General features: G+C 43.8%; 1 protein-coding gene across 5 annotated transcripts; it reads right to left on the bottom strand.

Moving 5' to 3' along the window:
• Nucleotides 1–2,033: 2,033 nt before the first annotated feature.
• MORN4 (MORN repeat containing 4) lies at nt 2,034–24,359 on the bottom strand. 5 transcript variants are annotated; one of them, XM_033942938.1, is made up of 5 exons: nt 24,162–24,359; nt 16,586–16,662; nt 13,077–13,191; nt 6,411–6,520; nt 2,034–2,756 (listed from the first exon to the last, which is right to left on the bottom strand). In XM_033942938.1, exons 2-5 carry the CDS (start codon nt 16,635–16,637, stop codon nt 2,608–2,610), a joined length of 426 nt encoding a protein of 141 aa, XP_033798829.1. In that variant the 5' UTR covers nt 16,638–16,662; nt 24,162–24,359; the 3' UTR covers nt 2,034–2,607. The 5 variants fall into 5 exon arrangements, with proteins under 5 accessions (XP_033798829.1, XP_033798828.1, XP_033798827.1 ...); XM_033942937.1 differs by having other exon boundaries at nt 16,571–16,662; nt 24,162–24,356; XM_033942936.1 differs by lacking the exon at nt 24,162–24,359 and adding an exon at nt 23,885–24,029.
• Between the last annotated feature and the right edge of the window lie 1,698 nt (nt 24,360–26,057).

The following is a 26,057-nucleotide window of genomic DNA, read 5'->3' as shown; positions in this document are numbered from 1 at the left end:
CTAGAAATTTGAATAAGCGGTATAACAAATTTTTTAATAAACTTGAAACTTGACATCCTGTTTTAGTCTGAGACGGATCACAGCAGAGGAACATGCAGCACCCCTTGTCCTCCACCGTTCTAAAACTAGGCTCCACACTTAGGCCCAGCTCCAGGCTTAGGCTGGTCCTTTCTTTTGTCTCTGCTGCATGAACCACCCCTCCAGCTCCTGCCCTCTTAAAAATGTTAAGGCTTGATAAATTTAAATTTACTTATGGCTGGAGCCACAGCCAAACCCTCCTACATAAGACCTATTTCTTTCCCTCGAGTATGATACTCAGACATTTGCATGTCTCTAAACGAGAACTGCCACCCATGGATATGTTTATGCTCAGAGTACTTTCTATACCACCTAATAGGTAAATGCAAAGGCCAGTTCAGAGTACAAACTCCGATATCAAAGAATACCAATATATTACGGTAACAAGACGGAATAGGAAAGAAAGGGACTTAACTAGGTCCTAGCAATGTGCAGCTAACCCTACAGTAGTGAGGCCAAAAGTTTATGGAAAAGGACATTTTTTTAAACCAGCTCTAGAATTTAAATAGGAGGTTCTGGAGGGTATTCCAGAGTGCCAGTGCACTGCAGAAAAAAAAAAGATAAGTGATGAGTGGAGTGCAAGTGTGAACAGTATACTGAAGGAATTGGGAGATGAGATTCAAAGATAGAACAGATACATCTCCAAGATCCCAGGTCAGCCGCTACACACTAAAAGTGCCTTAAGGGAGCAGGAAGAACTCGTGTGGTCCATGGCGCTCCAGCTCCTTTTTCCTTGAGGCAACTCCACCATCCCCCTTCCTTACTCCTAACCTCTATTTTCCCACTGTATCCCCTGCTTCCTTATGGTACCTTGCCATGGGCCGAGGCACTAGAAAATTTCCCCCGTCCTATGTGGAACCTCAAGGGAAAGAGGGTTCAGGCCACTCGCCCTCAGTTAACCCTTTATTTGGCATTGTTGCTCAGAAGCAACATGTGTCTTCTAAGACTCTTATGGGAGATCTGCATTTCCCACTGTCTGTTTGCTTGGCACTGTTGCTCTCATTTAACGTCAAGTTACGTAAACAGCTGTTTCACCATCTGCCAATTAAAGGGTTAAAAAGTGAGATTGGTATAAGCCCTTCTATAACGGCTTTTTTCTCCTTTTATTTGAAAATATGTTTATTAGTTTCAGAAATCTACCAACGATGACACATAGCAAATACAATGTGAAAATCCCCCTTCCCCCGCCTACAATTCCCACACCAAGATACAAAACAATTAAATTTGTACAACACTTGTAGGGAAGGGTGCTTAATGATATGGAAAGCTATGTCAGCCCAGTTTTCCATGCACTGGAGTAAGATTTTTCTGTCACTTTGGTCTTCTTAGACACTCTACCCCCTACTATCAAGATTAAATAGTAAACAGACTGCAGAAGCCAGCAGTACCCTTATTGCCTGTTACTTGAGGTCAGATGGGGGGGTTTGAGGGAGGAGGAATTTCAGTAGGGTAGTTTTATTTGGCCGAGTTTGGGTTATAAGATCCCAAACCTGGACTCTGATTGTTTAACCTGTTGTATGTGTTAGGTTTTGATGTAGACTTCTAAATGAAAATGATGGAGCGGTTGTATTGCTCTTTGCTTTGTTTCTTGAATAAATTGTTTTTTAAAAAATGCTAATTGAAAAAAAAAAAGCTTGTGTCTTGTCACCTAAAGCGGTATTTCTCAAGCCAGCCCTGGAGACCTCCCACTGGTTTTCAGACTACTCATACGGAATATTTATGAGTTAGAGTGCAGGTAGTGGAGTACTCCAGGACCAGCTTGAGAAAGACTGTTACTATTAACTCTTTCACACAGAGCTTTCGTAGAGATCTTCTGCTAGCTAAAGACAGAAACATGCAGAGAAATGGACACACATTTACACAGATTTTGAGAGTTTTTAAGTGTAGTAAATGGGCAAAATCAAGCACTTCCTGTCAACTTCCCCACTCCCGAACAAGAGAAATATCCCAGTGGGTGAGGCCCAAAGCAGTTTGTTTATTCATAACCCTTGAGGGCATCTGAGTTTAAATAGCACAGGTGGTAACATATCAAAGTAGAACACTAAGAAACAAGATATCTGCTAGGCAGACCATTCAAAACACTCCAAGAAAAAAAAAAGGCCATAAAACCTTTCTCAATACATTTTAAATTCCTAACAAATTCATAGGTTATAAAGTCACAGCTAAATGTCCTATCTATTAATAGATATATTTGATGTTATTAGATTTTCAAGTATGTTACAAATGAATGGGTTTTGTTTTTGTTTTTTTTTTTGAAGGCAAGCTGCAACACAGCTTCTCCGCTGGCAGAGGGAGAAGCTACAGCATGGTGTATGAACAAGAACTGGAAGAAGCCTGTACCTGTTTGCTGGTCAGGGATAAACCACCAAAATGGTACATGGGCTGAGCAATAAAGGCATCTTATTGCACTGCTTAAACCAGCAAGCAGTACTGAATTATAAGTGAACGTGCGAATAGGGCAGGAAGGACATTTACATTACAAACAGTGGGGGGTCATTCTGTTAAACATTAAATGGCCAAGGGTGGCGATCACATCATAAGATTGTAGGCAGACTTGGATGCACTTAGTGCCTGCTGGATTGTCGCTTGACACTTCTCTCTCTTCAGCAATTTGTTGTTTTCAAACAGACCTTCGTTCCTCGGGATCCCATGAGAGCCATCTGGAAAGGTCAACAGCCCTAAAAGAGATTACAGAAGTGACAGGATAAGCATGACCTGGGACAGAAAAATAGGCCAGGTTTTGCACAAATCTGCAATGGGTGATGTGCTCATAATTAGAGCACAGTAAAAAAAAACAAACAAACCAACAACCCATTAAATAGGGTTGAAACGCACATGGATGTTGAATGCACATCACTTTCATAGGAAACACTATGCATGATGGCAGAGGTCTACTTGTGACTGTGATCAAACAAGTCAGTCTGCAGTACTTGTGGGCTCCCTGCAGAATTCCCTTTAGAAAATTATGCCAGTACCAGTGTGAAGCAACAGAACCAAAAGGAAAAGAAGGGTCCAACCTAGTCTGCAGTGAGAAAACCAACCAGGAACAAACAAACAAACCAAAACTGCAGAAATGTACAACGATGTAGGCAAAATTTATTATGACAACCAAAGTATATTTAAAAACCTTTTTACCAAACAAGTACCAGTGTGAAGCCTCTACCCTGTACACTTTGCATATGCAAAATATAAAAAGGAAGACGTGGCAAAAGTAAAAAGCCTGGGACAGTCAGGAGCAACATTCAAAAAGGGCTTTCTTTGTAGGTCAACGCATGCTTACCCTTGGAGAATCCCTTTAAAAAGCGGCCCTTAAAATATAGTCAATAAAAAGACAGACTACTACTTTTCTTTCTTTCTTTTTTTAACTCATAACCTTGGACTTTTGATATTTGAGTTTCTTTTGTGTGAGAATAGGTAACTATTACTTAGTAAATACAAGCAACGTTATCTAAAAAAAAAAATAAAAATGTGAACTATATGGTCACAAAAACTCATGTAAAAGAAGAGTAAAGATTAAGACCAACTGCCCCACAGATTATTTGAGGCTCTTATTTTCCAAAGAATATAAAAGTTAACTACCCAAACCAACAGTACAACCTTTACTACCCCTCCCCCCACACTCCATATTCTTCACCCAACTTCAACTTCCCAGCACCAGGTCTCCAGACCTGCCTTCAGCATGTCCCTTTGAAAATTTATACCTGTAACCCTTCCCCATCTTCCCTAACCACTGTGCTGTGACTGTCCCCGGCATTTCCAAATTCTCTGATGATCGATTGCTCCTCCCTCTGCTTAGGGTTACCAGATGTCTGGGGAAACTTGGACATGTCCTCTTTTTGAGGACTATGTAGGGAATCTGGGCAGCTCTTGCTGTTTTTGTCCAAGGAAACCAGACATCTGGAAACCCTAAAGCAGACATTACAAGGCCCACGCACCTATCTGGTAACCCTACCTCTGCTGGTAGGCCAAGTGAGACACCAACCATTACCCCAGTCAAATATGTTTAAATATACACTTCCCTCCCTACAAGTTCATCTCATGCTATCCAATAGAGAATGACACGGTGACAAAATTCATCACCGTCCTCGTCCACGTCCCCGCGGGAAACCATCTTCATGTCATTCTTTAAGGAGAGAGGGAAGAATCGGAGTATGAATGGCCACAACCACTGACCCGCAAGCTTTGCTTTGAAGAATGCTGGTGTAGAAGGATTGAAGTTGAGATAGACACTACAGAATGACAGTCTCTGGTATCCAAAGCAGATATTGTGATGTCATAATGCCTCATTCCACCAGTGCCTAAGAGCCAATCACATCAGTGATGTCACAATGGCTTCATTATCCTTGGCTCACATAAGAATCAGAGTATGAATGGCCACAACCACTGAGACCCTCAAGCTTTGCTTTGAAGAATGCTGGTGTAGAAGGACCGAGGTTGAAACAAACACTACAGAATGACAGTCTCTGGTATCCAGAGCAGATATTGTGATGTCATAATGCCTCATTCCACCAGTGCCTAAGAGCCAATCACATCAGTGATATCACAATGGCTTCATTATCCTTGGCTCACATAAGAATCAGAATATGAATGGCCACAACCACTGACCCTCAAGCTTTGCTTTGAAGAATGCTGGTGTAGAAGGACTGAGGCTGAAATAGACACTAAAAAATGACATGGGATTATTTCTCGCGGTTATCCGCGGGGACGGGAACGGTGATGAATTTTGTCACCGTGTCATTCTCTACTGTCCAACTTGAATTTTCCCCTCCATAAAAAAACCCCCCAACTGTCCTACCTTACCCCCACCTCACTGAAGCCTGACAGTCATTTTGAAAGTTTCTACAATATGCTCCCATTCCTTCCTTCTTCCAAGTATACACACACACAGCTTCTTTGTAATATCCGATCATGTTTTTTGTTATTCTTTCCAATGTAACAGAAGCTGAATAAAACCGGTGTGCCTGTCAAAGGTGCAAATTAACTCAGAAAATTTTAATGTAGTGGGATCAAATTTGGTAGAGAGGAAAAAAATTAAGACATCGAAGAGTTTGAAAATAGGCCAAATCAGTCTGTGGATTCCAGTAAAAATAGCTCTACCACCCCAGCCCAGTTTCTTTCTATGGGAAAAACACCTCTCATTTCTACAGCATTTAACTTTAGAATACCGAGAGACACAGCAGTTAGGAATTCCTCCCTTTGAAACACCGTTTCCTCCCTCTCAAAATTTGTCCCTGCAATTATCCCATCCCCACACGACTACCCCTTCACCTACACTGCTCTCCCCCCTCCTTGCAGGGGGACACACATACAGAGTTTGCAAAGAATTCCATAAGTCATGCTCTGCATGATTTCCCCACTTGCTTCTCTTGGAACAGTTTAATATAAAGGCAGTTTCCCTATAGCACACAAGAGTATATTAAAAGAAAACATAAAATTGGAGTGTCTCCTGACTAGATTAAGACAAATTTGTTGCTTTTATTTTAAAAGGTGTAGCAACATTTTGATCCTTCCTGTGGCTAAACGGAGCATTAGACAGGAATTTCAGTCTCAGCGGAAACCCTGTCCCAAATTGAAAACATCAAACTGGGGTATATGGGAATTCAGTGAGAATAAGTTTATGTATTTTGTAAGAGAATCAGGTGATCAGGGTTGAATTTAAAGTCCAACCAAATGAAAAAAAAAAAAAAAAAAAATATATATATATATATTGGAAAGGCAGGCACTTCAGTCTATGTGCTGTGTAGAAATATTTAGCCAGGGTCATATTAGAAGGCAATAGGAGCAGCTGCTCAAGAGGCAAAATCTCTTGAGGAAAGGAAAAAAAAAATTATACAAGTGTGGGCTGACAGCAGATGAAAATCATTGTCCTACTACTGAGGTTAGGAAAAGGGATAGTGGGCGAGAGAAGAGAAGGAAAGCACTAGGGCAGGGGTAGATTCCAGTCAGGTTTTCAGGATTTCCCCAATGAATATGCATTGAAAGCAGTGCATGCAAATAGATCTCATGCATATTCATTGGGGAAATCCTGAAAACCCGACTGGAATATGGCTCTCAAGGACCAGAGTTCCCCTATCCCTGCACTAGGGTTCAGAATGAAAGATCAGGCATTCAGTTTGGGGTCAGAACTTTCAACGAGACTGAAATTCCTGTCTAATGCTCCATTTAGCCACGAGAAGGACCAAGATGTTGCTACAACTTTAAATTTAAAAGAACAAATTTGCCTAAATCTAGACAAGAAACACTATGAAAAAGAGAAATGTTCTTTAACCTCCTGAGATAAAACTAGATTCATATCTATAAAACAGAATATTCAGAAAATAAACCAAGCTTACCATAGCCTTCTACCCGACCATTTTTGAACTCCCCCTCAAATTTCATGTTGTCATAGCGGGTGAAGACTCCAGCACCCTGGAACTTTCCCTGGACAAACTCCCCTTCGTACCTGCAGACAAAAGCTCCATGAAATTGAGGAAATAGACACCCATCCCACCTTACCCCAAGGTTTGGAGAAAAGAAATCCAATACCACTGTATTTGGGTAAAGACACATTCAGGTGAAGTCTCCTTGCCTTACTCCTTCCTCAAATCCAGAACTGTCTTTCAGAATCACTCAATAGGATACCAAAAAAACATTCATTAAGATAATACCAGTCAGATAACCATATTGTGTCAAGGTGGAGAATGCCAACTCAACCAGATGCATAGAATCAAAACCACAGAATGGTAAGCAGCTACAATCTGCATTTTTTGTAAAAAGATGCAGGAAGAAATTAGGAATTACCTGTTAATTTTCTTTTAGTTCCTCCAGACCAACTCAGACGAATGGGTTTATGCACCTGTACCAGCAGGTGGAGACAGAACAAATGACTGAGCAGTCCCCTGTCTGAATGCCTCCCTCCCTCCCTCCCCCCAGGTCCACCATTTCTCCCTTTTCTCTTCCCAACGGTTCTCCCTTCAAGTATCTTTTTCCCTCTTCCTCCACACTACCCCAGGTCTAACCTCTCTCCCTTCATCTCACTCTTTTCACAGCCCAGCATGCCTTTCCCTCCAGCACCAGTCTCTCTCTCCTCGCAGCCCAGCTTGCCTTTCCCTCTAGTGGCAGTCCCTCTCTTCTCACAGCGCTGCTTGCCTTTCCCTCCAGCGCTGGTCCGATGTCGCCACCAAGCTGAGGAGTCTGCCGGCCTAAGTGAGTCGGCAGTGGGGTACATAGCTCCCCCTCCTGCTTTTCACCTGCCGCGTCTGTCTCCAATGACGCGCAACTTCCTGTTTCTGCCCGGGTGGACTGAAGGCAGGAGGGAGAGCCACAGACAACACTGCCGAAGCCGGCAGACTTTCCAGCGTGACAGCAACATCGGACCGGCGTAGGAGGTCGGACATGCTGGGCTGTGAAAGGGGGCAGTTCAGGAACCATATAAAATGGCCAGGCGAGCCAGATTTGGCCCGCAGGCCTTGTATTTAACACATGTGTACTAAAGAAATAAAATAAGCAGGTAAGCCCCAATTTCTCCTATAATGTCCCTTCAAATTGGCACAGACAAATGGGAAAAACCAAAGCAGTGACTATTACAGGTGGGACCCCCTGAAGTGCAGACTGAAGAACCTGTGCACCAAAGGATGTTGCACAAAAGAATACAGAGACAACCAAACCGCTGCCTTACAAATATCCACTGGGCACACCATCACTCATTCTGCCTAGGAGGATCCTTGCCTCCTTGTCGAGTGAGATTTGAGGAAAGCAAGGACCATCTTCTTTAACAGATATGTGGATGCAATAGCCTCCTTCCAGTTAGTGATGATGACCTTGGAAGCCGCCTCCCCTCTCCAGAGGCCACTCAAGAGAATGAACAGATGATCAGAATGACGGAACTCCTGAGTCCACTAGATGTAAGCATGCAACACCCACCTGACATCTAATTTATGCAACTGCCTCTGGTCTGAAGAGCCATTCCTATCCCTCAGCACTGATAGGGATACTGCCTGATTGACATGAAAGGGTGTGACAACCTTAGGCAGAAAAGAGGGGACTAAAAGCAGGAATACAAGCTCCTTAGAAAACTCAAGAAAGGGAGCCTGTCAAGAAAAGGCCTGCAACTTCAATACATGCTGCGCCTACGTGATAGCCACTAAAAAGACAGTCTTCAAGCAGAGATCTCTTAGAGAACAGGCTCCCAAAGGCTCAACAAAGACTAATAAGAACAAATTAAGATTCCAGGAGGGCACTGGTGAACACACAGGAGGACGCAGAAGATGCACTGCCCATAGAAAACGAATCACATCCGGGTGAATTATTAAGGTGCCTCCCCTGAAACACTTCCCTGAAAGCTTCCAAGGCCGCTGCCTGTACCCCAGGTGAGGCCCCTTTCTAAACCATGCTGTAGGAAATCCAAAATCTGCAGCAAAGACGTCTGAAGGGGAGCGACAGAGCGCGAGACACACAAGTCCTCGAACACAAGCGCAAGACGTGAACAATTTCTTAGAGCTCATAATAGTCAAAATCACTCAGCCAGAGAAGCCTCTTCTGGTCAACCGTGCCCTCTCAAGAGCCAAGTCAGAATGGAGCCAGATTGAACAGATGAATGGGCCCCTGAGACAAGAGAGAAATGAAGACAGGAAGACGTAGAAGGTCCGCCACTCAAAGATGAACCAGGTCCTCATACCACAGCCGACGGGGCCAATCTGGCACCACCAACACTATTAGGCCATTGTAGCAGCTGATATGAAGAACCCTTCAGATTAGAGGCCAAGGTGGAAAAATGTACAGTAGCCCATCCATTGGCTAAGGCTGGACCACTGCATCCAAACACTTCCGCCCAGCACTCTCTGAGACAACTGAAAACCGTGGGACCTTGGTATTGTGAAAAGTGGCCATCAGATCCATTATTGGAAGACCCCCACGTCTGAACAATTAGATCGAAGGCCTCGGCCCCTAGACTCCACTCTCTTGGGTCCAGAACATGACTGAGATAATCAGCCTGAACGTTTTCCACTCCAAAGATATGAGCTGTCAAAAGGTCCTGAAGGTGGGCTTCTGCCCACTCCATCAACACGGCTACCTTCTGCGCGACCAATTGACTGCAAGGTCTTCATACGACAGGACTTCAGTAAAGCTTTTGATAGTGTCCCACATCGTAGGCTGTTGAGCAAGATGAAATCGATGGGGTTAGGAGAAACATTGACTGGTTGAGTGGTAGACTTCAGAGGGTCAATGACTGGTTGAGTGGTAGACTTCAGAGGGTGGTAGTTAACGGTACCCTCTCTAAAACATCGGAGGTGACCAGTAGAGTACCACAGGGTTCAGTCTTGGGCCCGCTCCTTTTCAACATATTCATAGGGGACCTAACCCAGGGGCTTCAAGGTAAAACAACATTATTCGCTGATGACACCAAACTATGTAATATAGTGAGCAACAGCAATCAGTCCGATAGTATGACACAGGACCTGCATTTGTTGGAGAATTGGTCCTTGACCTGGCAGCTGGTCTTCAACGCTAAGAAATGCAAGGTCATGCACCTCGGCAGCAGAAACCCGTGCAGAACTTACACCTTGAATGGTGAGACCTTGGCTAGGACTTCAACAGAACAAGACTTGGAAGTGATCATCAGTGCAGACATGGAAACTGCCGATCAAGTGGAGAAGGCTTCAGCTAAGGCAAGACAGATGTTAGGTTGCATCCGCAGAAGTTTCGTCAGCAGGAAGCCTGAAGTCATAATGCCATGGTACAGAACAATGGTGAGACCACATTTGGAATACTGTGTGCAATTCTGGAGGCCACATTACCGGAAAGATGTGCTGAGAGTGGAGACAGTTCAACGGATGGCCACCAGGATGGTCTCTGGGCTCAAGGACCTCTCGTACAAAGAGAGGCTGAAAAATTTGCGGCTCTACTCTCTCGTAGAACGTAGGGAGAGAGGAGACATGATCGAGATGTTTAAATATATCACCAGCCGTGTCGAGATCGAAGAGGACATTCTCTTTCTCAAGGGACCCTCGGCCACAAGAGGGCATCCGCTCAAACTCAGGGGCGGGAAATTTCATGGCGACACCAGGAAGTATTTCTTCACCGAGAGAGTGGTTGATCCTTGGAATGAGCTCCCGGTGCAGGTAACCGAGGCCAACAGCATGCTAGATTTTAAGAGCAAATGGGATGCCCATGTGGGATCCCTTAGAGGGTTAAGTTAAGGAGATCGGTCATTAGGAGTGGGATCTCTAGGAAAGTAGACTTGGGGGTGGGTCAGTAGAGTGGGCAGACCTAGAACTCCTCATTGTGAAAAATACAGATCACTGAGGATTCTCCCCCTCCCAATCGATGGGTCTGCCATCCAACCTTCGAGCGCTCCCGACTATCCCAGAGTGATATCCTCAGAGTATTCCTGATCCTCTCCAGACTCAACATCTTTCATCCTACTCCCAGAACAAATGCTGTCGCTTAAGAGGTGGAGGAGTCTGAGAGGCTAGAGCAGTAGATGGTGCCACCAATGGCCTCCCCGAACTAGGAGAATCTACTGCCTTCATGCAAAAGGCTTTGTACATAATCAAAACAAAATCTGGGGGAAACCCCCACAGAGGGACTCGCATCTGGAAGAGAAGTTTAGACTTGAGCTGAAGTTTGCTCTAGCCAAAGGCCCCGATCCAATTCTGAAGCACCAGAAGCTGTTGCCAAAATGGGGGTCCATTCCCACCAAAGCAGAAAGAAGAAACCACTGCCATTTCGGACTGCCCTGCTACTGCAGCATTAAGAGAATCCCTGCAGCCACCTGCAACCCCAGCAGAAAGGGATTCCCTCATTTACAGTAGCTGTGGTAGAACAGGAACCCTCTATGGTAAGGGAATCCCTGAAGTTGGAGGAAACTTCCACCAGAACCACAAAGGATTCTAACCCCCTGACTGCTTCCGGCAATGCACTAAATTTGCAGACAATGAATTCCTCCACTTCTCAATAGGAGCAGACTGAACACCATTGGAACCACTCACTGCTCATCTCAGAAGCAAAACAAAAGCAAAACAACTGCTAGAGAGAACTGGCTCAAATGACCCAAAGGAAAGACCATTTGGCTTTCTTAACACAAGGACTGAAACAGCAGCCACCTAAAGGCGTCCTTTAAATGTATTTTATTTTTTTCCCAACCAGAGAAAAAAAAAAAAAAAGGGCAGACCCCACAGACTAAATTGCTATCAGAGCATTAAGGAAAAAGGCAAGCAGCTGAGGCACCTTTACGGAATTGGGGAGGTGGGGGAATGGGGAGAAGGACTCAGCCACCCAAGTACAGCACTCCTAAGGCCAAAGGAGACCCCCCCCTGTGGACCCCTGCATAAGTCCAGACAATAATTAAAATTAGCACCAAGACAGAATCCTAAGTCTTTTTTTTTTTTTTAAACCAGGCCAACACAGGGACTGCACAGATTTACCACTTCTGCTTGCTGAAGAGTAAGCAGATTGACTTTAAGGCATGGAGGGGGGGATTGCACAGCCCACTTATACTTATCACTGAAGTCATTTGTTCTCAGTCTCCACTTGCTGGTAGAGGTGCGTAAACCCATTCATCTGTGCTGGTCTGGAAGGACGCTATAGAATGAAAATAAAATTATCTTTCTCCAATTTGGATCTTAAGATGAGATGCAGCATAAGAATCTTTATGAAAAAGTGACACCCCCCCCCCCCCCCCCCATAAAAGCAATATCAGCTGGGTTTAAATGGTAAGTGTGCTCCATGCGGGAATTCCATTTCCGGGTACAGACTTCCATTCCCTAGGCTGATAAGATGTGGCAGCAGTTTTCACAGTCCCAAAGGGTTGTAGTTATTACACGAGTTATACCTAGATGCTCACTGCTGCCAGCTTTTGGATGGGGTGGATCAGGCCAACTGAGTGTCTGTGGGAGAAGGATACAAAAAATATAAAGGGGGGGGATGCCTGGGTAATGTGAATGAAGGCTCATGGAAAGCAGTTTCTATCCTGGCTCTGGCTCCAAGAGAGCTGAAAGAAAGAGCAGTAAACTCACTCAGCCAAAAAAACATAGATGGCACCTGTTATAAGAATAGCTTTATAAGACACATTGATGCTTTTGTATTATAAAATTAGTTTGAATGTATGCAGCTAAAGTGCGTGTGTAAGTGTCTATTTGATAACCTACAAGTGTACCAACTCTCTGTACATAAGAATAGCCATACTGGGTCAAACCAATGGTCCATCTAATCCAGTATCATGTTTCCACAGTGCCAATTCAGTTCACAAGTACCCGGCAAAACACTCCTCCCCTGGCTGCACCTACAACGGGATGACATATAAATACATGCCTATTGGTCACATACCATGCATACAAGCACCCACTACTTCCTTTACGGAGCATACAATAATGTTTACATGCAAAAAGCCTTTATAAAATCAGCCATGGAAACGTTCAGTTCTAGTGGTTAAAAATAGAAAGGACACAAATCGATAAGAAGGATGAAAACCTCCCCCTAAATTTAAAAAAATTAGAACAAAACAGACTATGCTTCCTGAGAACCGTCCATTTAAACCTGGGCAGAAAATCCATTTCCTTGTTTACCTATGTCAAGGGTTACCAGATGTCCAGGAAAACCTGGACATGTCTTTGTAAGAGGACTGTCCAGGTGGCCGGAGGGATTTCCAAAACTTGGCAGTTTTTCTGGGTTTTGGAAGTCCCCAAGCTCAGGTCCGCGTCTGGAGGCCTTCTGTGCATGCGTGGACATTGACTTAATGACATTATATAAGCGTGCACGTGACGTCATCACATCAATGTCCACAGACCTCAGGGAAGGAGTCAGGAGTTCGGCTGAGGGTGGAATGGGGCAGGCCACATGTTCTCTTTTTTTTTTTTAAGAGAGGAAATCTGGCAACCCTACCTATGTCCCGTTACAGCATCGCACACACCAGCAGTGTGAGGATGCAACAACTGCATAATACATATTCCCTCATGCAGATTTCATAAAACAAACTGCTAAGATGCAGGTCCAAAGCGCTGCATTCAGAAAATACCAACCTTGAGCCATCTGGGAAAGTCAACACTCCACAGCCACTGAATAGTCCATTCTCAAACTGGCCCAAGTAGATGCTCCCATCTGCAAATGTTAGTTGGCCCATGCCATGTCTGCGACCTGAAGATAGAAAGAAAGATCATGTAAAAAAATAAAACAACAAAAATATGTCAAAGATCCCAGTCATTTCCTTGTAATATGATAAAGACCATCGGATAAATATTGGAGGCAACCTATGGCGAAAATGATTACCTGTGAATTATCGTTCCTTAAGTCCTGCTAGACCAGCCTACATTAATGGGCTGCGAACCCTGCTAGCAGATGAAGACAGAGAAATTTGAATATCCCAGAGACATAGAAACAGAGAAAGACCATATAGCCTATCTAGTCTGCCCATCCATGCCATCTACTATCCCTTCCTCTCCCTTAGAGATCCAATGTACTTATCCCAAACTTTCTTGAACCGAGATACATTTTTCATCTCTATCACCTTCACCAGGAGGCCATGCCACGCATTCACTATCTATTCTGTAAAAAAGTATTTCTGAGGTTATTTCTGAATTTATTCCCTTTCACCTTCATCCTATGCCTGTGTTCGATTAGAGCTTCTCAAGAAGCCCTTAACTGCAGAGCTAGAATGATTTCAGGAGTTTCTCATCAGGAACATATTTCAATTTTAAGGCAATTCCATCAGCTTCCAGTGTTGTGGAGGATACATTTTAAAATTGTTATGTTGGTTTTTAAAGCATTATGATGTGTTTCTTTTGTGTCTTACTGCTACCCTGAGAATCTACAGAACAACCCCAAAATCTAAGATCCATGGATGTCTCCTTGATTTTCAAGCATGTCAGATTGGAGGAAAATAGATTTTATTTTTACGGTTACTGGCCCAAAATTATGAAACAGTTTGCTTCAGAATTTACAACAACCAATCAATTACTTAAAAAAAAATAGAATGCCTTTGTTTAGATGTTGATATGAAAGTTTGAAAAGAAGCAATTCCTACTATTGGTACAATCTCTTATCATTGGGATGATAGACTACTGCAACATACTATACCTACCTTGTCCCACGACCATGATGAAGCAATTGCAGACAATACAGAATACAGCCCTGAGACTTGTCTATTTCCTAAAAAAATATGACCATATCACAGAGGCATACCATGACTTGCACTGGCTTCCAATAGAAGCGAGACTACACTTCAAATTCTACTGCTTACTTTACAAGGCTCTCAATGGAGGGCCCAACCTACTGGAATAGCCGACTAAATCAATCCTCCTCAATCAGACACAGAAGATCCCACTCACTTTTCTCTCACCCATCATCCAAAGATGTCAAACGAAAAAAAACTTTATGACAACCTAATAGCCTCCAAAGCAGCTAAACTGGACAGACAATTCACTACTCTGTTATCTTCGACTTCAGACTACAAAGCCTTCAGGAGAGATATTAAAACCATACTCTTCAAAAAACACATAAAACCTATCCAGCACAACCAATCCCAACCAAATATCTAACACTCTATTTACCCTTCGATCTCTCTAATACTCTTTTATCTATCAAACGTTACCTAAAACCCATAATTTCACCCTATTCTTATCTCCTAAAGACCTCCACTTCCCTTTGGTAACTCTTTATCCAATGTTTATTACCTTAAAAAATTCTATGTCATCGCTTATTCTATTCCTTTTAATTTGAATGTAATTCTTGTTTTTAGTTTGAATGTAATCCGTCTTGAACCGCAAGGTAATGGCGGAATAGAAATCACTAATGTAATGTAATGTATTATATCTTGATATGAAAGTTGTATTATATCTAGACAATAATGTTATATTTGCAATATGCTTACGCAATGATTTTATTGTATATATCATGTTCATGAATTATGAATGTTGGTTGTATGCCACCTAGGGGCAGATGCACAAAGCCCCCTCTGCTGGCAGTATTTCATTTAGACCAGGGATGTCAAAGTCCCTCCTCGAGGGCCGCAATCCAGTCAGGTTTTCAGGATTTCCCCAATGAATATGCATGAGATCTATTAGCATACAATGAAAGCTGTGCATGCAAATAGATCTCATGCATATTCATTGGGGAAATCCTGAAAACCTGACTGGATTGCAGCCCTCGAGGAGGGACTTTGACACCCCTGATTTAGACTATTTTTATCCAATCTAAATGGAATATTTATTCTGCAGCCAATGCACAGAGGCTTTCAGCCACTGCTTTACCGTGTAGGGAAGCAGTGATCGAAAGTCTCATGCTAAAGAGCTCATTAGGAGATTCCGTATAATGCCTAGAACAGGGGTGGACAACGAGGGTCGGAATCCAGTCAGGTTTTTAGGATTTCCCCAATGAATATGCATGAAATCCATTTGCATACAGTGGGAGGCAGTGCATGCAAATAGATCTCATGCATATTCATTGGGGGAAATCCTGAAAACCTGACTGGATTCTGGCCCTCGTGGCCCACCCCTGGCCTAGAATAATGGGTTGCATAGAACCCCTATCAAACTACCAGCAGCTCCGAGCTGTTGGTAATGCCCCCCTGCCTTTGCTTTCTTGTCGGTGCCTGAGCACCAATTGGCTCAGGAACTAATAGCAAAGCAAAAACATGTGCAGTGCAATCCATGCCCCGACCAACATAAGAAAAAAACAACCCAAAAAAACATTCCTGGTGGACCAGTGGTGTGATGTGGTGTGGCCAATTCCCCCCCCACCCCAAGAATGGTCCTGGTGGTTGACCTGATTCTCCCCCCCCATTGCTCCCCCAAAATGTCTCTGCTGGTCCAGTGGCTGACCCGATTCCCCCCTCCCCTCATGTGGCCCTGTAGAAGCAAGGAGGAAGAGGAGGGGGAATTTAGAAGATCAGAGTACTTTACATGCTTTCATTTTAGGTCACGCTGTTTAGTTGGAAGTTGCCTCCTTTGTGCACAGTAACCTAGAATGTTTGATGCCTGCTCCATTTAGCTCTGCAATTGCAACAACAGTCCTTAAAAGATTCCTGTCAAGCTAAAGGCATTTGGTATCACCATTAAATAACCAAGGATCTCTCCTCTGTAGCATTCCCAGCTGGGGAAGTGAACCCAAGTTCTCCAGATAGCAATGGTAGCAGTTCCAAAAGGAAAACAAAACGATGATAGTAAAGCAAAAAATAGAATCAAGAAAAAAAAAAAAGTTGCCTAGAAAATACATCAAATATAAATTTCACAAAGAGGAGAAAGGCTCGCTATAGCTCCAATAAAAAAAAATAGACTTGTCACGCTAAAAAAACCCTGCAGTTTATCACATCTGCCCCTCAGAGCTGTGCACCAGGGCTTCCAAGTCACCATCAGCTACCCTCCCACAGTGGACTGTGTACAACTGTGTTCCATTTTTTTGTTAAGGGAAACCATAGGCTTCTCTCAGAGTTTGCTCTAGTGCTAGCAGAACATTTTCTCATAAAACATTTTGGGACAGAGAAAAGGGGTTGAACTTAAGAGACCAAACCACCACTCACCTTCCTTCCACTCACCATCATATTCTTCTCCGCTAGAGTAGGTGAAGGAGCCTTTGGTTAGGGTCATGCTTTCAGGGTCAGGCAGAGAACAGCTGCAAGGACACAACCAGAAGATCAGCTTGTAATTTCTATACTAACTCACTCATTCAAGAGAGATTATGGCACCTTTGACATTACTGTATAAGGCTGTATCACCAGTAGGACAGCCCCTGCCCATTTTCTGTAAAATTGGCTATGTTATTAGAGTGTCATTACAAAGCCTTGAGGTAGCACTACTAGACAGTCTTTGAAATATTTGTCTACTGTTCTCTTAACCTACGGCCTGGCTGCCCTGGATAGGCCCTCTCTTGCTATTGGAAACTAAGCAGGGTCAGGCCTGAATGGGGGACCACTGGAGAATACCAGGTGCTGTAGGCTGCAAGGCCCTATGTTGGGCAGAAGCAACATAGTGGAGCCACACACTTTTTGGGAGAAGGCAATGGCAAACCACTCCTGTACTCTGCCTTGAAACATCACAGGGAGGATTCCTCACCAAGGGTTGGTAGTCAACTCAAAGGCATACACACACACTGTCCTCTTCTGTAGGTCCATCATGGTGATTTGTCCTTGCCATCCATAAGGAAATAGAGAACGAATATCTCACATGTAAGCATGTTTTCCTGCAGGGGCCCCCTATGAATAAGAACATAAGAACATAAGAAGTTGCCTCCGCTGAGGCAGACCATAGGTCCATCCTGCCCAGCGGTCCGCTCCCGCGGCGGCCCATCAGGCCCATCGCCTGAGTAGTGGTCTATATCTATCTATACCCTTCAATCCCTTTTTCTTCTAGGAATCTATCCAAACTTTCTTTGAAACCATTTAATGTTTTCTTGTCTATAACAGCCTCTGGAAGCACGTTCCATGTATCCACCACCCTCTGAGTGAAAAAGAACTTCCTAGCGTTTGTTCTAAACCTGTCCCCTTTCAATTTCTCCGAGTGCCCCCTTGTACCTGTGGTGGTCCTTAATTTGAAAAATCTGTCCCTGTCTACTTTTTCTATGCCCTTCAGGATCTTGAAGGTTTCTATCATGTCTCCTCTAAGTCTCCGCTTTTCCAGTGAGAAAAGTCCCAACTGCTTCAACCTGTCGGTATATGGGAGATTTTCCATTCCCTTTATCAGTTTAGTTGCTCTTCTCTGTACTCCCTCAAGTACTGCCATGTCCTTCTTGAGGTACGGCGACCAGTACTGGACACAGTACTCCAGATGCGGCCGCACCATTGCACGATACAGCGGCATGATGACTTCCTTCGTCCTGGTCGTAATACCCTTCTTAATGATACCCAACATTCTGTTAGCTTTCTTTGAGGCTGTAGCGCACTGCGCCGATGTCTTCAGTGTTGCGTCTACCATCACTCCCAGGTCTCTCTCCAGGTTACTGACCCCTAGCGGTGTTCCCCCCATTCTGTATGTGAACATCGGGTTCTTTTTCCCCACGTGCATGACCTTGCATTTCCCTATGTTGAAGCTCATTTGCCATTTTTCGGCCCACTTTTCCAGCTGCGTTAGATCCTTTTGGAGATTTTCGCAGTCTCCCCTGGTTTGAGCCCTGCTGTATAGTTTGGTGTCATCTGCAAATTTAATAACCTCACACTTGGTTCCCGCCTCTAGGTCGTTTATGTAGATATTGAACAGGAGCGGTCCCAGCACCGACCCCTGCGGAACTCCGCTCGTGACCCCTTTCCAGTCTGAGTAATGGCCCTTTACGCCAACCCTCTGTTCCCTGTTCGCCAGCCAGTTTTTGATCCATCGGTGGATCACCCCTTGTACCCCGTGGTTCCATATCTTCTTAAGCAGCCTTTCGTGTGGTACCTTGTCGAAGGCTTTTTGGAAGTCAAGGTAAATGATATCTATAGATTCCCCTTTATCCACCTGGCTGTTTACCCCCTCGAAGAAGTGCAATAAGTTTGTGAGGCATGACCTACCCTTGCAGAAGCCATGCTGACTCGGTTTTAGCTGCTCATTGTTTTCGATGTGTTCACAGATGATGTCCTTAATCAGTGCCTCCATCATCTTTCCTGGAATTGCTTTCTAATGTACAAAGGCAGCCAATGCTTTTAAGAAGTTATTGAAGAGACATCTATTCTGTAACATGAAATATGGGCATTAAGGCATTTGCAATTGTGTAAGCGCTGGTCGTTTATGTTTTATATGTATTTTTTTTATTGTGTATGTTTAAATTGTGAGCCGCCTTGGGAAAGGAGGGTTATAAATAAACCAAACCAAACAATTCTGATCAATTGAATTATATAACATAACATAAGAGACACAAAGTTACCTCCCATACTATGTCCTGCATTCCACTAAGAACAAAATCTAAAATAGCCAATCATTTATGATATCTAGGAATTTTACTTCCCTAGCACTCCCTGATAACATTTATCTGGTCAATGTTGGAGTAGTTGAAATCAATTAAATTAAAAAACAAAAACACTCTTCCAGACCGGCCAGGAAATCGCCGTCAACATGAAATAGTGGAGAAAAAGACCTCAGTAATTACTGTGCTTAAATAATACCAGCATTAGCTCCAAATCAAATAAGCACAGCTTAATCATTGGTCATAAAAAAAACCAAACAAACAAATCCAAAAAAACTCCACACTAGTTGTCAGCATAGCCAAACCAACTCTGGGAAAACTTACAAATATTCTCTCAGCCTTGCAACAATAAAAGGGACAAAATGAAGTACCGTATTTTTCACTTCATAAGACACACTTTTTTTCCACCAAAAAATTGGGTGGAAAATTCGGTGCGCCTTATGAAGCGAAGTTAAGTTAAAAAAAAAAATACCCCAACCCACACCTTGTACCTTTTTACAATGTCCCACTCATTGGGGGTATGCGGACTGACTGCTGCCCGCCCCTACCGCTGCTCCCCACATGCTTGCCGCTGCTGCTCCTAATCCCTGCTCACCACCGCTGCTCCCTGCCGACCGCCACTGCGCTACAACTCCAGGAAGGGAAGGGCCAGCGTGCAGCGATTGCACGTCACCAACCCACAAGCCTTCTCCTGACGTCGGGAAGCTTGTGGGCCGGTGACGTGCACTCGTTACACGCTGGCCCTTCCTTTCCTTGAATTGCGGCGACGGTGGACTGGGGCCAGAGGAGGAGAAATTGGCGGAGGGTAGGCAGGCTTCAGGAGGGAGGAAGGCAGTTTCCGGCGTGGCAGGGAGGATGAAGGACTAAGGCTGGAAGGCAATGAGGGGGCACGAACTCGGGACATGGGAAGGAGGTAGGTCAAAGAACCAAGTTTGGAAGGCAGTGAGAGGTGGGGGGGACACGAACTTGGAACATGAGAGGGAGGAAATAGAAAGGGGCAATTGATAGGCCTGAGTGAAGAAAGGAAGGAAACTCATGAAATCACCAGACAACAAAAGTAGGAAAAATTATTTTATTTTCAATTTAGTGATCAAAATGTGTCAGTTTTGATAATTTATGTCTGCTGTGTGTATTGTGTGAAAGGAACAGCCTAGCAAGGAAAGGGAGACAGGGTGCAGAGCCTGGTATATATTAGTACACAATTTGGTTCAGAATGTTTTTTTTCTGGTTTTCCTACTCTAAATCTAGGATGCGTCTTATAGTCTGGTGCGTCTTATGGAGCGAAAAATACAGTACTTAGCTTAAAGAGAATCTTCTTGGCTCCTCTACACGAGTCTTCACAAACCCATTCCATACACAAAGTCCCAGAAAACCTGACAGGAGTATACCCTGTTTCGCAGAGTGCGTCATCAGGGGATAGCAAAGAGAGAGTCCAGATTCACAGCAAAATGGCTAGCCCCCGATGACGTGCTCTGCGAAACGGTATATTCCTGTCAGGTTTTCTGGGACTTTGACAAATTGAACAGTAGCAAATACCAGAGTGTTGATACAATTGAAAAATGAATTTGCAGATCTATTGTTAACAATTTATTTTAAAAATCCATCATGGTACCAGAAAACTGGAGGATGGCCAACTTAGCGCCAATTGTTAAAAAGGGTTCCAGAGGTGATCCAGGAAATTATAGACCGGCGAGTGTGATGTCGGAGCCAGGCAAAGTTGTAGAGACTATTATAACAAACAAAATGACAAACCATAAGCATGGATAAAAGAGACAAGGCCAACATGGACTCAAGTCAAGGAAAATCTTGCCTCACCAATCTATTACATTTCTTTGAAGGGGTGAATCAACATGTGGATGAAGGTGAGCCGGTCGATATTATACATTTGGGTTTTCAAAAGGCATTTGACAAAGTACATCATGAAAGACTTCCGAGGAAATTAGGAAGTCATGGGACAGGAGGTAATGTCCTATTATGGATTAATCCACACTAAATCAAGGCTGATGTCTTAAATCTTGGAACTAAACCAATGACTTCTGTAATATTTCCAAGAGTATGACTCTCCCAATTATTAACATTTCATTTCAGACATTCATATATTGATACAAATTTCTCAAGGACCTCAGAAACACCCTCCTCCAACCGTTATTTGTTTCATATTTCAAACGGGGAGCTTCACAGGTGTAATTCTCCTCACTGGTCCTAACTACTTTTATCAATATAAACCTTTTTTTAGCTTTTTTTGGTTTTTTAGCTTAAGTATGTACTTATCTTTTTAACTAGTACAGCAGTAGGACCCGACATGTTTCGCATCCGCTTCGTCAGGGATCCATGCAAGACCGCTAACATCCACCCCGCTCTAAATTTAAATCGCAAGATCTTGCATGGATCCCTGACGAAGCGGATGCGAAACATGTCGGGTCCTACCGCTGTACTAGTTAAAAAGATAAGTATATACTTAAGCTAAAAAACCAAAAAAAGCTGGCGTCTCTCTTCCTCCAGGACCCCCCACCAAAGCAACAGGTTCAGGGTCACAGCCAGATGGGCCTCCGCATATGCTCAGACATTGATGTGATGACATCAGGTATGCGCGTGATATCACGTTGATATTCGCGCACTTCCAAGTGCCTTTCGGCAGGGGCACTGGCTTTAGTGTGCCGCCGGCCAAAAAGTTTGCAGGACAATGGATTAAGAACTGATTGAAAGGACAGAAAAGATCTCTTTTGTTTCATGAGTAAATCAAGGCAATCTTTGGTTGTTTACCTGCAATTACATCACTTTCTTTTCTAGAGAAAATTAAAAAAAAAAAAGATTTGACATTGATATGTGAACATTTTTTAAGAAAGAACCGAATATTTCATGGGGTGTCCTAATTTTTTCACATGACTGTAGGTGGCAGTTTTCCCCAGGCAATATAAAGAAGAAATTGCCATGCAAATCCATCTGGCTATCAAAGTCTTGGAGGCCTGCCATGTCTTGATTATCTGACCATCTTTGTGCTGACCAGCTAGACAGAAATCATTGGTCTTCACCAAGTAGTGAAGTAAGACTCTTCACACATCCAGCCTCTGCAAAATCCTGTCTTGTTTTGCTGAACCCATAGGGTGAAAAGCAGGCAAACTAATCTCTTGATTGCCATGAAAAACAGAGACCTGACCACCTTTGGAAGAAAGGAAGGTACTTTTTGCAGAAAAATACCCAACTCTTTAAACCTGAGGAAAGATTCTCTGCAGGAGAGTGCCTGTAATTCTGAGATTCACCTTGCCAAGACAATGGCCACCAGAAATACTGTCTTGACCATAAGGTCCAAAAGGGACACATTTTGCAGAGGCTCATATGGAGCCCGAGACAGGCCCTTCAGAATGAAATTAATGTCCCATGATAAGAAAGGCAGATGAAATGGAGGAAGCAATCTGTGCACCCCCCATCAAGAACTGAATGACGTCTGGATGAGACGCCAATGACTGCTTACCTCCCCGAGCCCAAAAGCATGAGAGGCCTGCCATCTGCACTTTGAAAGATGCGATTGCTTGGCTTTTTTCAAGTCCGACTTGCAAAAATGCCAGGATCACTGGAATTGGTGCCTTCTAGGTTTTAGCGTAAGCCACAAACATCGAAGGCTTCTTTGTTCTAAAGAGAGTCACAACAACTACCTCCGAGTAACCCTTATGAGTTAGGGCCGTGCGCTCAAAAGCAGTCTGGATTCTCTATGGGAACCAAGCCCTGGCTGAGGAGTTCCAGATGAACCGGCAGCTTGACACACCTGCCTCTTTGCAGTCGCACCAGACCTGCATACCAAGGCTGACTAGGCCAGTCCGGAGCTGGTGACCCTGGTGGTTCGCAACTCTGCGTATGATCCAGCATGGCCCACAGTGGGAACTCAAGAGTAGCTTCTCTGTGGGCTAGGGCCGAACCAGGGCGTCCAGTTCCCAGTTTAGCTCTTCGACTGTGGAAGTGATCTGCTTTTACATTCTTGGTTGAGGCTATAAGGTCCATTTCTGGTCTTCCTCAGCATCAAGCAAGACTGAACACAGATAAAGAGCTTGCAGGGATGGGTCACGGACAGAACTCACGGAGACAGGACAGGAATGGAGACAAATCCCATGGGGTCCTTGGATTGGCTCTACAGGGCAGAATCAAAGGCTGGTAGGCACCCTAGGTGAAACTTCAGCCTTACCCCCCCCCCCAAGATTTTTATAATTAAATTCAACAATCATGATAATCACACAAACATCCTATACAAATGTAGGTCATTTATATGCTAGTGGTTATTTGAGTTTATGTGGTTATCAGGATCTATTGTTTGTTTTGACTTCAACTGCTCTTTGATGTCTCCCCCAAAAGCTCTTGTCTTAGGCAATTATCTAGTCTTGCCTAATGGTTCAGCCAGCCCTGCTGCCCTCAGTATTTAGCACCAGCCTTGGTAACCTGATACCATCAGCAATGAGAGAATGACTCCGCCCAAAACAGCACCTACTACAGTTTAAGGTTGTGTAGATTATTTGTCAAACATTTCTGCAAAAAAAAAATATATATATATATAAATAAATTGTAGAACCAAAAAAAAAGTGTTGTTTTGGAGGATTAGGTTTAGGAAAGCAGAGGATGGATGATGGAGAAGCTTTTGCAGAGTAAGCTTACCTGTTCTTTTCACTACAGAACACTAAAGAATAACGTGTTATCTACTGGAATGCAAGCCATCAATTCTTGCTCTGCAGAAACAAATAGATGTCACCAAAGTCTAGACTATATGCCCCCAGGGACTAATTTGCTAATGGTGAGGGTTGAGCTGTCCCCGCCCAGCACACTGCCAGTAACCTTAGGCCACTTCCCTGCCCCTGGAAGCAGATCGTCTCCAAATCTATCACCAAGGACCAGCAAGGCCCATCCCACCCCCTGCCCCGGAGCTGCAGTCCGGCATAGCCATGAAACGTCCCCAGACTAGGCTTATTGTTCGAACCTTGAAAGCAATGACCTCATTCCATTGCTGGCCCTCACGCGCTCCTCTTTATGTGATCACCCACAGTGACGAGGGCAGGCGGACTGGACCACCGCCCTTCCCGCGCCGGGAGGGGGGCGGAAAAGCATCGCCCGTGAGTAATAAAACACACCCATGTCCCGCCCACCAGGCGAGGATCTGAGACGTGCTCAACCCACAATTTTGGGGAAAGGTTTACACGGGGCAAGACAGGCGTCCCCGGGCGTCAGGCTTCCTTCCCTCCTCTGGAGCGGCTTACCTACTTAGCTGTTTTGTGCTGCAGCAGCACCTAATTCAGGCATTACCGCCGGGTACCCATCAGTCCTCCTGGCTTCGCTTAGCTCGCGGCGAGAGCAGCGCACCCGGCCGGCTCCAGTACAGGTCGCAAGACGCCGGGAAGCACGCTTTACACCCAACATTTCCTGCCAGCTAGGGTGCAAACGTAAGCACCTCCCGATTGGTAGCCTGGGGGAGGTTCTGATTGGACATTTCTTTGTCGCCGTCGAGTCTCGCTCTCTTTTTATTGGTCAGAATGATTTACTCGGTTATTATTAATTGGGGGATGTCAGATTATAGAAAAACAGCTCTATTAAATAAAAAGAAACTGGTGTAAGTAATAAACATAAGGCTAGAGTTAATGATGTCAAAATGCAGTAGCAAACAGGGTACATTTTAATGGTAAGAAAGCAGTTTAGCAGCAGGGACCATTTTTGAGAGATTATTTGGAGGGGCAGTAGTCTGCTACTGTATTTGCAAAAGTATGTCACTGGATTTCAGCAGCCTCATAGGAAATTGCACTGCTGTGGTTTTCCGAGATAATGTCCTTGAGTGACAGTGATTGCTGATGCCTTTATTGCGAACAGGATTAAAACTTTTAAAAAGAACATATCAGGCCCAAATGTAAATAAAGTAATAATGCATCTTTATTCTGATCTCATTGGTAAGACGGTATCTGAGAAATTAAGTTACAATAAAGAATAACCAAAGAATTCTGCAATGTGGCACATTTGTATTACAGCAAAAACAGCAAAGCAGGAAGACCCAATACTCCACAATTAAACCAATCCAAGAAATGAAAACAACAAAAGACCATGGATGAAGATGTTCTAAATGATGATTTATTGGTAAAACTCCACAAAGAAAAAAATTATATATATATATATATATATAAACAGTGAGTTCAGCGAATGGCCACCAGGATGGTCTCAGGACTCAAGGATCTCCCATATGAGGAACATCTGGGTAAGTTGCAGCTATACTCACTCGAGGAACGCAGCGAGAGGGGTGACATGATTGAGACGTTCAAATATGTTATGGGCCGTATTGAGGTAGAAGAAGATATCTTTTTCCTTAAAGGACCTACGGAAACAAGAGGGCATCCGTTGAAAATCAGGGGTGGGAGATTTCATAGCAACACTAGGAAATATTTCTTCACCGAAAGGGTGGTTGATCGTTGCAATGATCTTCCACTGCAGGTAATTGAGGCCAGCAACGTGCTAGATTTTAAGAAAAAATGGGATAAGCATGTGGGATCACTTCAAGGAAGAACTTAGGGGGGAGGGTCATTAGAGTGGGCAGACTTGTTGGGCCGGTGGCCCTTTTCTGCCGTCATATTCTATGTTTCTATATGATAGTCCACAGGTGTTGATCCTAATAGATCCAACACGGTCCGTGTTTCGGCGGGCACACCTTCTTCAGGGGTCCTAAAAATATTAGAATGTATTAATAATAATCTGTGAAAAGAGCTGCTGTGAAATTGTGAACTGAAATAGAAATAGGGGCCACCTAAACGGAGTGGATAAGTGGCTGGAAATTGTGCAAAGGTGACGTGATGCAGTAATGTAGATGCTATTTATGCGAGTGGCTAGAAATAGCCTGAGTGGTTACAGAAAACCTATAATTGATTGCATTAATCAAATCATATTCAATAATTCAAATGTATTTTGCATAATAAAACAGTTTTCAGCCTTGCTTTATGTCTGAATTTGTTTTTTGTTGTTTTGAGAGTTTTATTTATGGGTGAGGCATTTCAGATCTTGAGAAGGAGCAGAAGAGGAATTCATTAGCAATGTTGTCTGATTCCTTTTAATTTAGCAACCCAGAAGTAGCTATTCCTACATTTTAGTTATTTTGACCAGTATCTATCCATCTCCCA

Source organism: Geotrypetes seraphini, chromosome 4, assembly GCF_902459505.1.
Source record: "Geotrypetes seraphini chromosome 4, aGeoSer1.1, whole genome shotgun sequence".
NCBI classification, from domain to species: Eukaryota; Metazoa; Chordata; class Amphibia; order Gymnophiona; family Dermophiidae; genus Geotrypetes; species Geotrypetes seraphini.
The sequence above is the reverse complement of the archived record's forward strand: the minus strand, read 5'-3'. Positions and strand labels throughout refer to the sequence as shown.

What these genes read in the sequence shown, in the direction of transcription:
- MORN4 (XM_033942934.1), bottom strand. Translation starts at nt 23,904, where the DNA reads ATGAGGTCATTGCTTTCAAG. An exon ending in ACTTTCCCAGATGGCTCAAG is followed by an intron (nt 6,521 to 13,076) that starts GTTGGTATTTTC and finishes TTTTGTCTGCAG; the next exon opens with GTACGAAGGGGAGTTTGTCC. An exon ending in TGGTCGGGTAGAAGGCTATG is followed by an intron (nt 2,757 to 6,410) that starts GTAAGCTTGGTT and finishes AATCTCTTTTAG; the next exon opens with GGCTGTTGACCTTTCCAGAT.